Source organism: Melospiza melodia, chromosome 1 (assembly GCF_035770615.1).
Source record: "Melospiza melodia melodia isolate bMelMel2 chromosome 1, bMelMel2.pri, whole genome shotgun sequence".
NCBI classification, from domain to species: Eukaryota; Metazoa; Chordata; class Aves; order Passeriformes; family Passerellidae; genus Melospiza; species Melospiza melodia.
In genome coordinates, this window is record NC_086194.1 from 20,650,323 (window position 1) to 20,663,115 (window position 12,793).

General features: G+C 37.8%; 1 protein-coding gene across 4 annotated transcripts in view; it reads right to left on the bottom strand.

Annotated features, from left to right (window-relative positions):
- CACNB2 (calcium voltage-gated channel auxiliary subunit beta 2) overlaps positions 1-12,793 on the bottom strand; it is a 249,161-nt gene that overhangs the window by 172,093 nt on the left and 64,275 nt on the right. The window contains exon 1 of one of the 4 annotated variants that reach the window (XM_063150293.1): positions 10,788-10,937. The exons of the other annotated variants lie outside the window; for them this stretch is intronic. Coding sequence (XP_063006363.1) covers positions 10,788-10,835 — 48 coding nt within the window. The 5' untranslated portion in view covers positions 10,836-10,937. Of the gene's footprint in view, positions 1-10,787; positions 10,938-12,793 lie in introns of those variants that run through there. 4 annotated transcript variants of the gene reach the window in all.

Consider the following 12,793-nt stretch of genomic DNA (forward strand, 5'->3'; position numbering starts at 1 on the left):
AAGATTAAAAGAAAAAGATAAATATTTCCTTAAACCTTCCAAAACAGTTAGTAGTTAATTTTTTTATGAAGACAAAAGTAAGGAAGTCGAATCTTTCCTTTTCACAGACGTTCCATTTTCCATCTTTCTGCATATCTTTACCCTCAGGGTGCAACTCCTCCTGTTTTTGGTGAAGCACTTAGCATTTTATAATTAACCTGACCATTGAATTCTCTCCCTCAACATTTGTCACTGAGACAAACTTATTAATTTATTTTCTTACGATGTACAGAACTCTGTGGTTAGTCTACCTCTCAAAACAAATTCTGCTTTGTTTCCTCAGAGATGCAAATATTTCCTTCTTAGACAAGGTATCATTTTAAGGGTTTGCCTTGTTGCTCTTTTGCCTCAGTCAGGGTAAGATTTCTTTCATTTCTCCTGCCCTTTGGGGACTTGTTGCACCTGATGTCCTCTCCTAAGGTATGTGTTGTAATTCATATGCAACCTACACAAATATCCTTGTAGAGAAAGGCTATTACTAAAATGCAAATAGATTAATAAATAATGGCACAGTGACAATTCAAAAGATAAACACTGGCAATACTTTAACAATTACCAGCAATCATTAGACAATATAGTTTAACTAACATTTGCAAAAATTCTGCTGCTCATTTTACTTGAATTTTGGTACTGTGGTTTCAGACACATGCAAACATGTGTCTCTAATGAAATTAAACATATATCTTTAATGAAATGTGTGCAGTAGTTTATAACAACATTAACCATTTCCTCCACAAAAGAAGGTGTCATAAGTGTGACTCCTCTCCACCTGCTTTTTCTATACCCATGGCAAACCTCCTCCAGGTCTGCTGACTTCTCTTTGACATCCCCTCTAAATTTCTCTTTATCATGTCTCTAATTCTTTCAGTTCAAGTAGCTTATTATTATTCCATACAAACATGATCTGAATTAATCTGATTTCTAAGCTCTCAATTAGATTTTTGCTGGTAAGTTCTTAAAGACTTGCATGACTAAGACTTTCTTTCCATAGCTACTGGGGAGCAAGAACCAGCATCTCATATTTACTTACTGATGCTGGTGCTGTATAGGGTCAGGCTTTTTTAGCACACTTTCTGTACTCAGTGAGAAAATGAAGACTAAAAAAATCATTAAATTAATTGTATTAAAACATCTTTTTTCTTCTCCCTTGGACAACCTTTCACTGTGTTTGATTCTGATTAGGCAGACAATTAATCCAACTAGTCTATCTTCTGAATCTTTTGCATGGCCTGCAGTGAGACAGGCCTTAGAAAGAGTGCTGCTCTTAGAAATAGTAAACTATCCAGTGTAAGTAAAATCTGCGCCTCACAATTCTATGAAAACAATATAAAGAGGATATTATGTAATACATGCAGCTCACATTAACAACTGGAAAAACCAGAGGTAAACAGAATATTTTTAAGTCTGGTAAAAGCAGAGAAACCTAAGAAAACCTTAGCTGTTAGTATTCACAACTTATTAAAAAAACTCATGATCAGAAAATATGGGAAAAGTGTTAGTAAGAAAGACATTTTTACTAGGGCACTTTCTGGAAGTAACAAATGGAAACAGAGAAGTAATAAATGAAGCAAGATGTTTCTACTGAAAATAGAGGTATAAATGTCTGCTATAGTCACCCAGGTTGTGTGCACAAACCCATGAGTAGAAAGGATTATAAAATGTGAAGATTGGAAGTGTTATTGCTAGCAGTCTGACTATAAGCTATGAAATAGACTTTACAGAGATGATGGACAAGATGAAGTATTTCACCAGCTGTAGAATAAATAGGTCATTATTCCCACAGAGTAGTAATTTTCATTACTCTGTAACAGATCAGAGTGTGCAAACACTGCCTTCCAGTTATTTATTTGCTGAAGCAACACAAACCCCAGGAGCATTCCTTCTCTGGCATCATGCTCTAATGCCACATAGATTGCTCCAAGCCACACATGCACATGTGAACATAGATGCATGACTGCAAATACACACTGCAACAGAGTCTTCAACTGTTAAACAAACAGTATTTCGTGCAAGTGAAGCAGCTGAGTGGTTCCATCTAGAGGAAGAGTGTGTAAAAACTACTCATCCCCGATGACTAGCTATTCTTAAATAAAGACTAAGCATAAACCATTACTACAGGACATTCAGTGTAAAGGCCCTGCTACCAGAGCTCCATGAGTACTGGGTTTCTTACAAAAGCGAGTGCTGCTTGCTTGGTTAACTGGACAGGAATTATAATGTTGTAAGCATCAGAATTATTTACATCTATAATCTGGACAATCTGCTTCTACTGATGATGCAACTCAGGATTTCTGGTCTGTGAGTGCACATTGCAGGGTCATGTGGAGCTTCTCATCTACCAATACCTTCTCCTCAGGCCCAAGTCCCTCAGGACTTGGTCCCTCTCCTTCAGGGATGTTCTCCACAGGGATTTCTCCTCAGGACACCAAGTCCCTCTCCTCAGGGATGTTCTCATTCTACTTAGAATAATCTCTGTCTAGCCTTTATCTGTTCTTGGGATTGTCCTGATCCAGGTGCAGGACCTGGTACTTGGTGTTACTCAAATTCATTAGGCTGGAACAGGCCTACCTGCCAGGTGGAACAAGATGCCTGTGGATGTCATCCCTTTCCTCCAGGGTGTGGAGTGCACCACACAGCTTGTTGATGACAGCCAACTTGCTGAGGGAGACCTTCATCCCACTAGCCATGTTGCTGACAAAGATGTTCAACAGCACCAGTCCCAAACCCAACCCCTTGGGAATTTCACTTGTCATTGATCTCCACTTGGACACTGACCCACTGACCACAATTTTTGAGTGCAATCATCCAGCCAATTCCATATGTGCTGAGTTATCCATGTGTCAGAACCATGTCTACCCAGCTTGGAGATCAAGATGCTTGCTGGACATTGTCAAATGCTTTGCACAAGTCCAGGTGGATTCACAGAATATTCTGCATTGGAAGGGACCCACAAGGATCACTGAGTGCAGCTCTGGGTGAACCCACAACCTCGGTGTTATTAGCACCGTGCTCTGACCAACTTGCCTCATCCACCAGTGCTGTAGTTGTAGAATACATCAAATCTGTAAGGCATGATTTGACCTTAGTAAAGCCATGTTAGCTGTCATCAACCACATCTTTATTTTCCTTGTTCCGTAACACATAGAATTATGTTTTCCCTTTCCCAGTCCAGTGGGAACTTCACTGGGCTGCCATGACTTCTCACATATGACTGATAGTGGCTTGGCTACTTCACCTGGAAGTTCCCTCAGGATCCACAGATGGATTTCCTCAGGTCCCATGGACTTGCCCACCTTCAGGTACCTTAGATGGTCTCAAACCTCCATTTTCCCAGTCTCTGCCTTTGCCTTCTGTGACTTAGCTGGTGTGGATGGAGCGTTTTTCAATGAAGACTGAGGTAAAAAAGCCAGTGAGTATCTCAGTGTTCATGTGCCAAGTACACAGGTCTCCTATTTCTGTCTGGAGAGGTCTCATGATTTCCTTTGTTTTTCTTTTATCATCAATACACCTATAGAAGTTTTTCTTGTTGCCTTTGAGATCTTTGAGCTGATTTCATTCTACCAGAGCTTTGTTCAGAAAACTTTTCTGCATTTCTTCAACATTCCTGATGGAAGGAAATGTTTAATCACAACAGAACAATTACAAGACTTTTTCTAGAAGTGTTTCTAGTCAGTGAAGCACTCTTGCTATGTTCAGCACTTCATGAATCTATCTTTTCTATTCAAACCTGAAAATGTTCTTTTATTTTCCTCTCATTTCCCTAATACTAAGTTACTAATTTTGCCACTTTGGTTTAGTATAAATATAGTAGGAAAGACATTCAGCATGGCATTCTTCCATAGAGAATTCTGGGGACTCAATTAGTATTGTAAGACAGCCAGTTAATTTTTCATGACTTCACACTCATAAAACTCTTATGTAATGCCAACTCATCAGAAAATTTATTAGAATTGCCAAGACTACTTAAACTTTTCCTCCACATTGAAGTCAGTACGTATTGTACTCAAAGACACTGTACTCAAGAAGAGCAGAAAGAAAAAATGACTGTTGAAAGGAAAAAAAATACACTCAGGAAAGAACAAAAGAACCAAACCAATACAACACTACAAACAAAGGAGAAAAACGTTTTACCAAATGACGATGGCAAAGTTCACTCTGTATGAAGTGGGAGAAAAGGCAAAGTAAAAAAAGCTGAAAAGAAATGAAGCATGAAAACTACATGTAATATTTTACATGTAACAATCTCTTAACCTAGAGTTAAGTGTTTATTTTTAGCAAATACTCTTTTTTTCAGGTTTGGTAAAAAATATTCTATGTTTGCACATGTATTTCTGCAGCAGGATTCTCCTCAAGTTTTATGGAAAGGAAGTGCCCAGGCCTGTATCCATGTGACTTTTTCCCAGCCACAGGATGAATCACTGGTGGGTTTGGAGACAGAGGTTACAGATCCCAACTCCCACTCACTGACACCAATAGACCAATCATAGACCATCCAGCGACTGAAGTGTACAGCTGGTTGAAAATATGCAAACTTATTTTCAGTAATACATCACAGGTTTCAGAAAACACAAAGCCTTTTTTAAAACACCTCATCGAAACACAGCTTCAGAAAACTAATATTAAAATACATAACATTCAAGTCAAGTGTGCTACTGATGGAGGAAGAGGAGTTTACAAGGGAAGCAGTTGGTTTCACACATCTGAGCTTTTCTTGCGAAAAACAATGCAAATAATGTCACTACTTTGATATACCCAAATTAGCAAGGAATAACAAAATAATGCTTCATTTAAGCAACAGCAAAATAGTGATAGAATTATCAAAGTAAATATGAACTCAGACTTAAGAGATGAGGCAAGTGAAAAATAATTAAAATGGGGTTCTCTAATTCTTTACTTCACTATAAAATTAAAATTTGGATACTGCTGCTGCCTTGAAATTTTACATATTTTAAATCTATTACTCAAGCAGTTACATTATACACAGACTGAAAAAGGAACGACAGTGGGCACTTATTGCAGACATTGCCACAGTATTTTATCCACCAGCCATATTGTTATATAATTTTACTTCAGAATGCACAAGGAGCTGCAAATGTTCCATTCAATTCTCATAAGTGTAAGATTCTTTTTCAAAAGAAGCCCTTTCCACTAGTTAATAAAATTCTAAGGTTCCACCTAGGAAATCCACCAAGAAGAATTTTAAATAAGGCAGACAAGAAAACAGAGGATTTGTAGTCCAAAATCTATGCTATAAAATCTTCTAAATGGAGTAAAAAAAAAAAAAACAACTATGGCCTCTTAATGATGTTAAAGGAAAAACAATTGGAACACAAGTGTGACATTTCACTTGAAAGGACTGGAACTGCAATCAAAAGAGTTTAGTATCAATACTTCTCCCTAGCATAATGAAGACAGGTTTTTAGACAGAAGTAGGAGAGTAAATGCAGATAAAGTGAATTTAGTACTTTTAATTTTGGCAGGGCAATGTTTGGCACTCCTGGTTTGGCTAATATACAATGACAAGGGAGTTTTGGTTCAAATCACTTTCCCCTTAACTATTGCCACATTGGTTTATTCCACTTTATTCACTGACTCTCTTCTTCCTATGTTACCAAAAACAATTAGAAAATTAGGATATAAAAAAAATTGCAAAAGGACTTCCTGGAGAAAACTTAAATATAGAAAATATCCTCCGCAAATCCATAGATTATGAGTTTGTTCCTAACAGTACTGAGGCACCCACACTGAGGGCAGTGCAGCTACTTAAGCAAGTTAAAGGACTTTTCCCTTTTCCAGCCAGTTCCGTTAAGCTGTAAATATAACTAATTTGTGCTAAAAAAATTCCTTTAAATGTCTTCATCAGTAAACCACAACTTGTTTATACTTTTTTTCCTCCTCCTCAGCATGTGCTTTTCTGCCAACAATAAACAAAGAAGAGAATCATGGATGCAAACTCTGCTAAAAACAGTTCATCCACAGCTGCCCTAGCTTGCAACTTCTCCTTGTGTCCTTGTGAACAGCTCAAACTTCCACTGAAGCTGACAAAAGCAGCAATGAAGAAAAGAGGGGCAGACACAAGACTAGAACTGATGGCACAGGAGTATTAGGGGGGTCACAGCCATGGCAGGTGCCATCCTGGGCTGAGACTCATGTCAACGGAAGCAAAAGAAGTTCTCAAATGTGAAGCAAGAATTTTGCAGGTCAAAACAAGAAGCATGGTGGAGAAGAGTAAAAAAGTAGCTCTATGTAGAAAAAAAAGTATAAACCAGCAATGAAGAAGAGAAAGGGAGGTGGCAAGCAAAAGGAACAAAGAAAAGGACAGCATCTGCTGTGATAAAGAATGATCTGGTGAGAAACATTATTAAGTGATAGATAGAAAAGATTATGGTCTCAAAAGGAACAGGAAAAAAAACAAAACAGCACAAATGTAACAACACCAAAAAGAGAACGTTCAATGTTCCCTCAGGAGGTCTGAAATATCCTCCAGACACAGGCACAAAAAGCCTGACGTCTGGAGCCCACTCACTGCTGCAGGCAGAAAGCTCTCCAATTACAGTCCCCACCATTAGAAAAGAAGCATCTTGAAACAAAACCATACCAAGGTCCTTTAATTACATTAGACTAAAACACACAGTACAAGCCATACCATAAATTTCACTACTAATGTTCCAATAAAGTTTATATTGTTTTGGAATGCATTTTTAAAGTTTCTTTTTTCTTTTTTATATCAAATTATAATAGTCCTTTGTTAAGATTAGAGCCAGAGTAATGAATATTTGCCTTCCAGACATCATCTCTATGGTTTATCAAATTAGTTATATATCTGAGAAAAATATTTAAAACATCAGCACAGACTTATTCTGAATAGTGCTTCCACATAAACAAAAGTCTAATTCAACAATTCTAAAAAAGAACCAAAAAAAAAAGCCCACAAAAATACAGAAAGTCAACCACATGAGTTTTCAAACAAACCAGTATTAAATTCAGTGTTTGGAAATCCAGACAGCTAAAGATTTTAAGCTTTTATTTAAAGTAAAATGGATTCTAACCCACAGCTTGCCTATTCAGATTATCACGTGTTGATCCTCCCTGACCACACCCACCTACTCCTTGTTAAAACAGCTGTAAAAATAGCAACAAACACATACTCTGCAAACACACCTGCATCCTGAGAAACCAGGAGGCCCTGCAGTACACTGGGATGCTCAAGGGGTTTGAAATTACCTGTCTGCATGCTCCAGCAGATGCCTTCCAGATATGGATTTGGATCCTTCCAGGCACAGTGACTTGAACAGTCAGCCTTTCAAGAAACTATATAAACCCTTCTGCTTGATCTCACTTGCCATGGATTAAAAAGTTCAGTCAATCTTATTATGTTGCCATAAAAGCAACTATTCTAATTCTGTTGGCAAGCTGAACCACAGCCAAATGAGACAACTCTCAGCAGTAAGAGAAGGCAGCATACACACAGTTAGGCAAAGTGGCTGACAGAATTGCTCTGCACAAAAATATCCAGACTCTGGAATTATCTTGGACTCTGTGTTCAAACAGCCTTTATTTCCAGATTCTTCCTGGAAGAACAGGGAGCACTACAAGATTTCTGAGCGACTCCCATCAGATTGCAAGTTCTCCTGAAGGCTGGACCAACAATGGACAGACTGAACTAAAGTTTGAAGAAATAAACTGCTCATTCTTCAGGCTCCAGTGCTTTTAGATGTTCCATACCATGTAGGCAGTTAAGAAATGTGAAAACATTTCTGGGCAATATATAATTAGTACTAATGTTTTAAACTTCACTTCCAGAAAGATATGAGATTATTCATTGGAAGGACTTCAGTCAGCTGCTCCTCCATGCTTCTTTAAATAGATCCTATTTGACAAATGGCATCTCACAGACATGACTGATGGAATACGATGAAGATATTACTTTTAACTATCTTCAGCTTTTTCCATGAAAATGTAAAGTATGAGGGTCACCATTTCTGGAATTGAGTATCAGAATGCAGTCACAATGTCTACGTGACACTTCCTACCATTAGAAGCTGCAGATTATTCCACACCATGTTAAACAAATTGCATTAAATGATACCTCATGTCCCCATCACCCTGCTTACCCATCCAAAGAAACCACAGAAGAGGTTGAGTGGAAATTTTGTGAATTCAAGCATTACATGATTTCAGGATGAAGGAAGAGTCAATGATCAGGCAAGCCAAGCAAGAATGCCTGAGCCAGATTTAATTTTGTTAACATGGGGTGCTCTGCACACCACTCATTAGCTGCAAAACCAGGAGAGAAGGATACAAACCATCCAGGCCTTCAGTTTTATCCCAGCACACAGATGCAGGACTAATCTCTGTGCATGACAGTCCAACATGCAGGAGATCTCAGAAAGGAGCAATAGACAAATACAAATATCTTCTCTACCAACAATGCTGCTCCTCCAAAGAAACAGTGGGAGCCTGTGTACTAAGGGTAGTGATTCCAGACCCAAAACATCATCAAAGGGATTGATTATGCCTAAGATTTGCACAAATCTTAGGACCCAGACCAGAATTACCTGTATTGCTGGCACACAACAGTCAGTTAGGTTTGTTCATATGTTTCAGTTACACACAGTACCTTAAACTCCCCCCCCAAAAAAAAAAAAAAAAAAAAAAAAAAAAAAAAAATTTACAAGACAGATAATTTACAACTACAATCCACAGGCAACTTCAGAACTGTAAACTAATAACCCAGAATAAAAGTCTTATGTTTTTCCCCAGTGAGTCATACGTTAACAAAAAGGGTCATATCTTGGCTCACTTTAATTTCAGAATTAAAAAGAATCACACCATACAACCTCAATTAGTCCAATGCCATAGGAAGTGCCAAAAAAAATTAATAACAGGTTTGGATAATCAAGGATTCAAACAACAGAGAGAATTTTCATTGTAATTAAGTTATTAAGAACACAGTCATCTTTCATGCAATAGCATTCGGACCAAAAGGATCAAGGGCAAACTTCATTTCACTTGTCCTAACTAAGACTGGACTTACTCTCCTTTGTAAGCAGTTAGTGAAATATTCAGAATACCATGAGGTCCATCAGCTTTGCACAGTACCCTTTACACAAAAAAGGTACAAAATTTAGTACTTTATGAAACATTGACTAAGTACCTTTCTCTCTATTTCCCACAAACATCAAGAAATTAGGGAGTTCATGGGATTCTGTTTAGATAATATTGTTCAGAGTGGCTGGTGCTACTTTTAAGTAACAGTAACAAGGAGAAATGGAAAGGTGAGTGATGCATCTCAAGAGGTCATTATTATCATATGCCCTAAACTCCACTGGCATGCAAGAGCTATCAAGAAGTGTTTTCAATGTATTTGCATTTCAACTCGTGTACAATTGTGGGAATATTATCAAGTAACTATCTGCATAAGTGATATCCAAGTTTTGATTTTATACTGAATTGATGGTTAAAAGTAACTATACATTGGTTTTTTGCACAGTTTATACAAAATTCAGTACTGTTTATTTCCTTTATCTCATCTGATACTCCATACTTCTGCCTGCTTCTTGGAGTATCAACTGTGGCAACAGTGAGAAAAAAAAAACCACCCAAAGCCATATTATCTTTGTGCAAAACAACTATGATAACACTCACATTTCCAGTTGTTTACATCTCTGTAATTTGTTCTGAAGGAGAGATTTATAGTTTTTTAATAATTCAATTCTCTCCATCAATCCTCATCACAAACTTTGACTTAGATTGCATCTATTTATGACCTTGCTTGCTCTGTGATCAATTTTTATGCATTTCTAAAAGACCTTTCTATGACACAGAGAAAAGCACAGTAATTCTGACAACAGAACTGTATGTCCTGATACCTTTGCTCTTTTCTTGTGCAACAAGCTACAAGCTGCTTGTTGCTAATACTCAGCAATTTCAATTTGCAGCTTATCCTGATCATTGTGACCTCCTGTTTCTTATCCTGTCTGACAACTGAACAGAATAATAGAAGAGGAATGTTAAAACATAAATTAATTACTTGAGGGTTATCATGTCAGCTGAGCATAATTCAGACATATTTCAGCCAGTATTTCACCTTTTTCATTACTAATACTTAAGCTTTGGTGCTGGCCTTCCTTGTGGAATTTATTGGAGACAGCCATTTTGCAAGACAGAGCAGTCATATCATACCTGAGTATTGAAACACCCTGTTCTGGAAAGCAAATACACCATGCTAAACATCAGACTATACTTCTGCCACTGTACTACTGCTCTTTTTCAAAAGAAATACCTCACAGGATTATTTATATATTTCCTCAGGGTCTTGCAAAAAATTTTTGTTCCCAGTCCATAATTGCTTTTAACTTTAATTGATTTTCAGTTATCATATATGCATAAGTAGAGATGTCCTTTTCTAATAACTCCATTTACACAGAGCAAGAATAAATACACAATTAAAAAAAAAAAAGAAGCCAGAATGGTCAGACTTCCAGTCTTTTAATATTGTAGGTCATTAAAAAATAAACCACACATCCTTGAGAATATGAACAAGTTACAAGAAAATAGATGACAAGACTCAAACCTGTTAAAAAGATCCTTGTGTCTTTGGGCTGTAAAAAGTTACTTCGCAGGTACTTAGCACTCTGGTCATTCAGCTATGCATTAAAATACCTGCCTCAGTCATACCCCATCATCTAACATACTAGGAGTGGAACACACAAGTCAGCATCATTCTAACACAAATGCAAACTTACATAGGAAACCCGTACTCGCCGTCGGTGCACCAGCCCACAGCACTGCATGAAGAGGACAGCAGACAACAATCAGTGGCTGCTTTCACCGAGCTTCGGTCATTCCTGTCTCCTCTGAGACACTGTCCATTTCTCTTCACTTTTCAGTCCCAGGTGCATGGGAACGGGTAGCAAAATGGTCACCCTTCAGCTCCAAAACCACCCCTTTAAATTATTGTGAGGACAGATGAAACTTAGTTTCTCTGAGCAAATCAATCTCTTCTGTTTCCGATGATTTAAAAAGAAAGGCAGGGAAAAAACCCAACAACAAAAACCCAGAGGCACGTCTTTATTTCCTCAGCATCCAGTTATTACAAAGCAAATTCCATATTCCTGTACATCCTTTACTACACGTGGTTTAAGGTTTGTAGGAACCATTCTGAACTTAGGAGAGACAGAGACGTAACAGGATCTTTGTATCTCCGGCTACTGCAACCCCGGCTCTCTGAAGGTCTCTTGCTGCTGCTGCTGCCGCTGCTGGTGTTGTTATTGCTGCTGCTGCTGCTGCTGCTGCTGCTATTACAGCTTTCTTCCCAATGCACAAACCAGCAACAGCATCCTTGCTTCAGCGTTACCTCTGCTCTATCTTAGGCATATCTGATTTGTTACTGAGCCTTTCCCAACAGCCTGGAAAAATGACGGAGTCTAGACTTGAATTCACTCTGGATTTGCAAGACTACAGAACCACTCTCCAAACAGGCAGATGCTTTGTCTGCCGAGACGTGTTTCACATGAATTGTAGGCAGGACTGCTGAGTGGCCTTGCTACCTGACTTGCATCAGAGGCACAGTCTCCTCTGCTGACACTGTTTACAAAAAGAACTCAAGAGAACGTGAAAACTCTGAATACGCACTTAGAGAACTAATTAAATACCTGGATAATTGCGACTTACAGATAATGATTTTGAAAAGACAAATATAATGAAAAATTATTATCCTTAAAGCAATAAGGGGACACTTCTGAAATCAGGTCAGATTAAATTAACCTGTTTATGATCACAGTTCATGACTTTTCTTATGGGAGAGACAGAGTATTCCAGCACAGAAAAGGCTTAATAGCTACATTATATCTTAAAACTCCATCCTTCACTACTTTATGACAGTGATCTAAGAGTCTCAAACGTCTCCAGTACTGTATATCTCCTGTCAGATGAATACATGAGGCACTTTTTTTAACACTGAGGTATACTTAACTCTTTCAGCACTGGCATTTTGCTAAAAACTAGGATAAGCAATGGGATTAAAATACTATTAATAAAATGATAATTATAATTACTAAAATAATAGTTAATAAAATAATACTTGCAATATTAACTACAATTATTATTATACAATAATATTATTTAAAGTTGCAATGAGAAAATTAGAGCTTATACAAGCTATCTCTATCCTGTCTCTACGTAGGCTCTGATATGATGAGTAATGAAAAGGGTCAAATCTTCCCAAAAAGGTAAAGAAAAGGAAGCTGGTACTCCTCAGAGATTGGTTTGGATTCCAGCTTGAAAGAGGGGACTCCAAAGAAGGCAAGGTATCGGTGTGTGGGCAAAATATTATCAAATACTCAAGCCAGCTGAACGGTGAGTGGCTTATTCCAGTGTAAGGTAAGGAGTCTGCCCATTGAATAGGAAGCCCTGCGACATTGTGATGAAATCATGTAACAAAGTGAGTTAACATCTACACGCCCAAAGGCTGGCAAGTAAAATTCACCTCCTGCCAATTTCAAGTACACTTCATTTTCATGTGCAACATTCTTCTTATAACAATATAAATCAGTGGTGCAAAGCATGTCTGGTCTTTGGGGACAGAAATGACTGTTTTAGCCATTCAAAACTTCAAAAACATTCAAAACCAAAGACTTCATGATTTAACCAGCTTGACTGGTTTGGTTGGGAGTTTTTTGGTAGATTTTTTTCCAATCCAACTAACAACCATCCATTCCTATGGACATCAATGGGCTGACTGGTCTTTTTA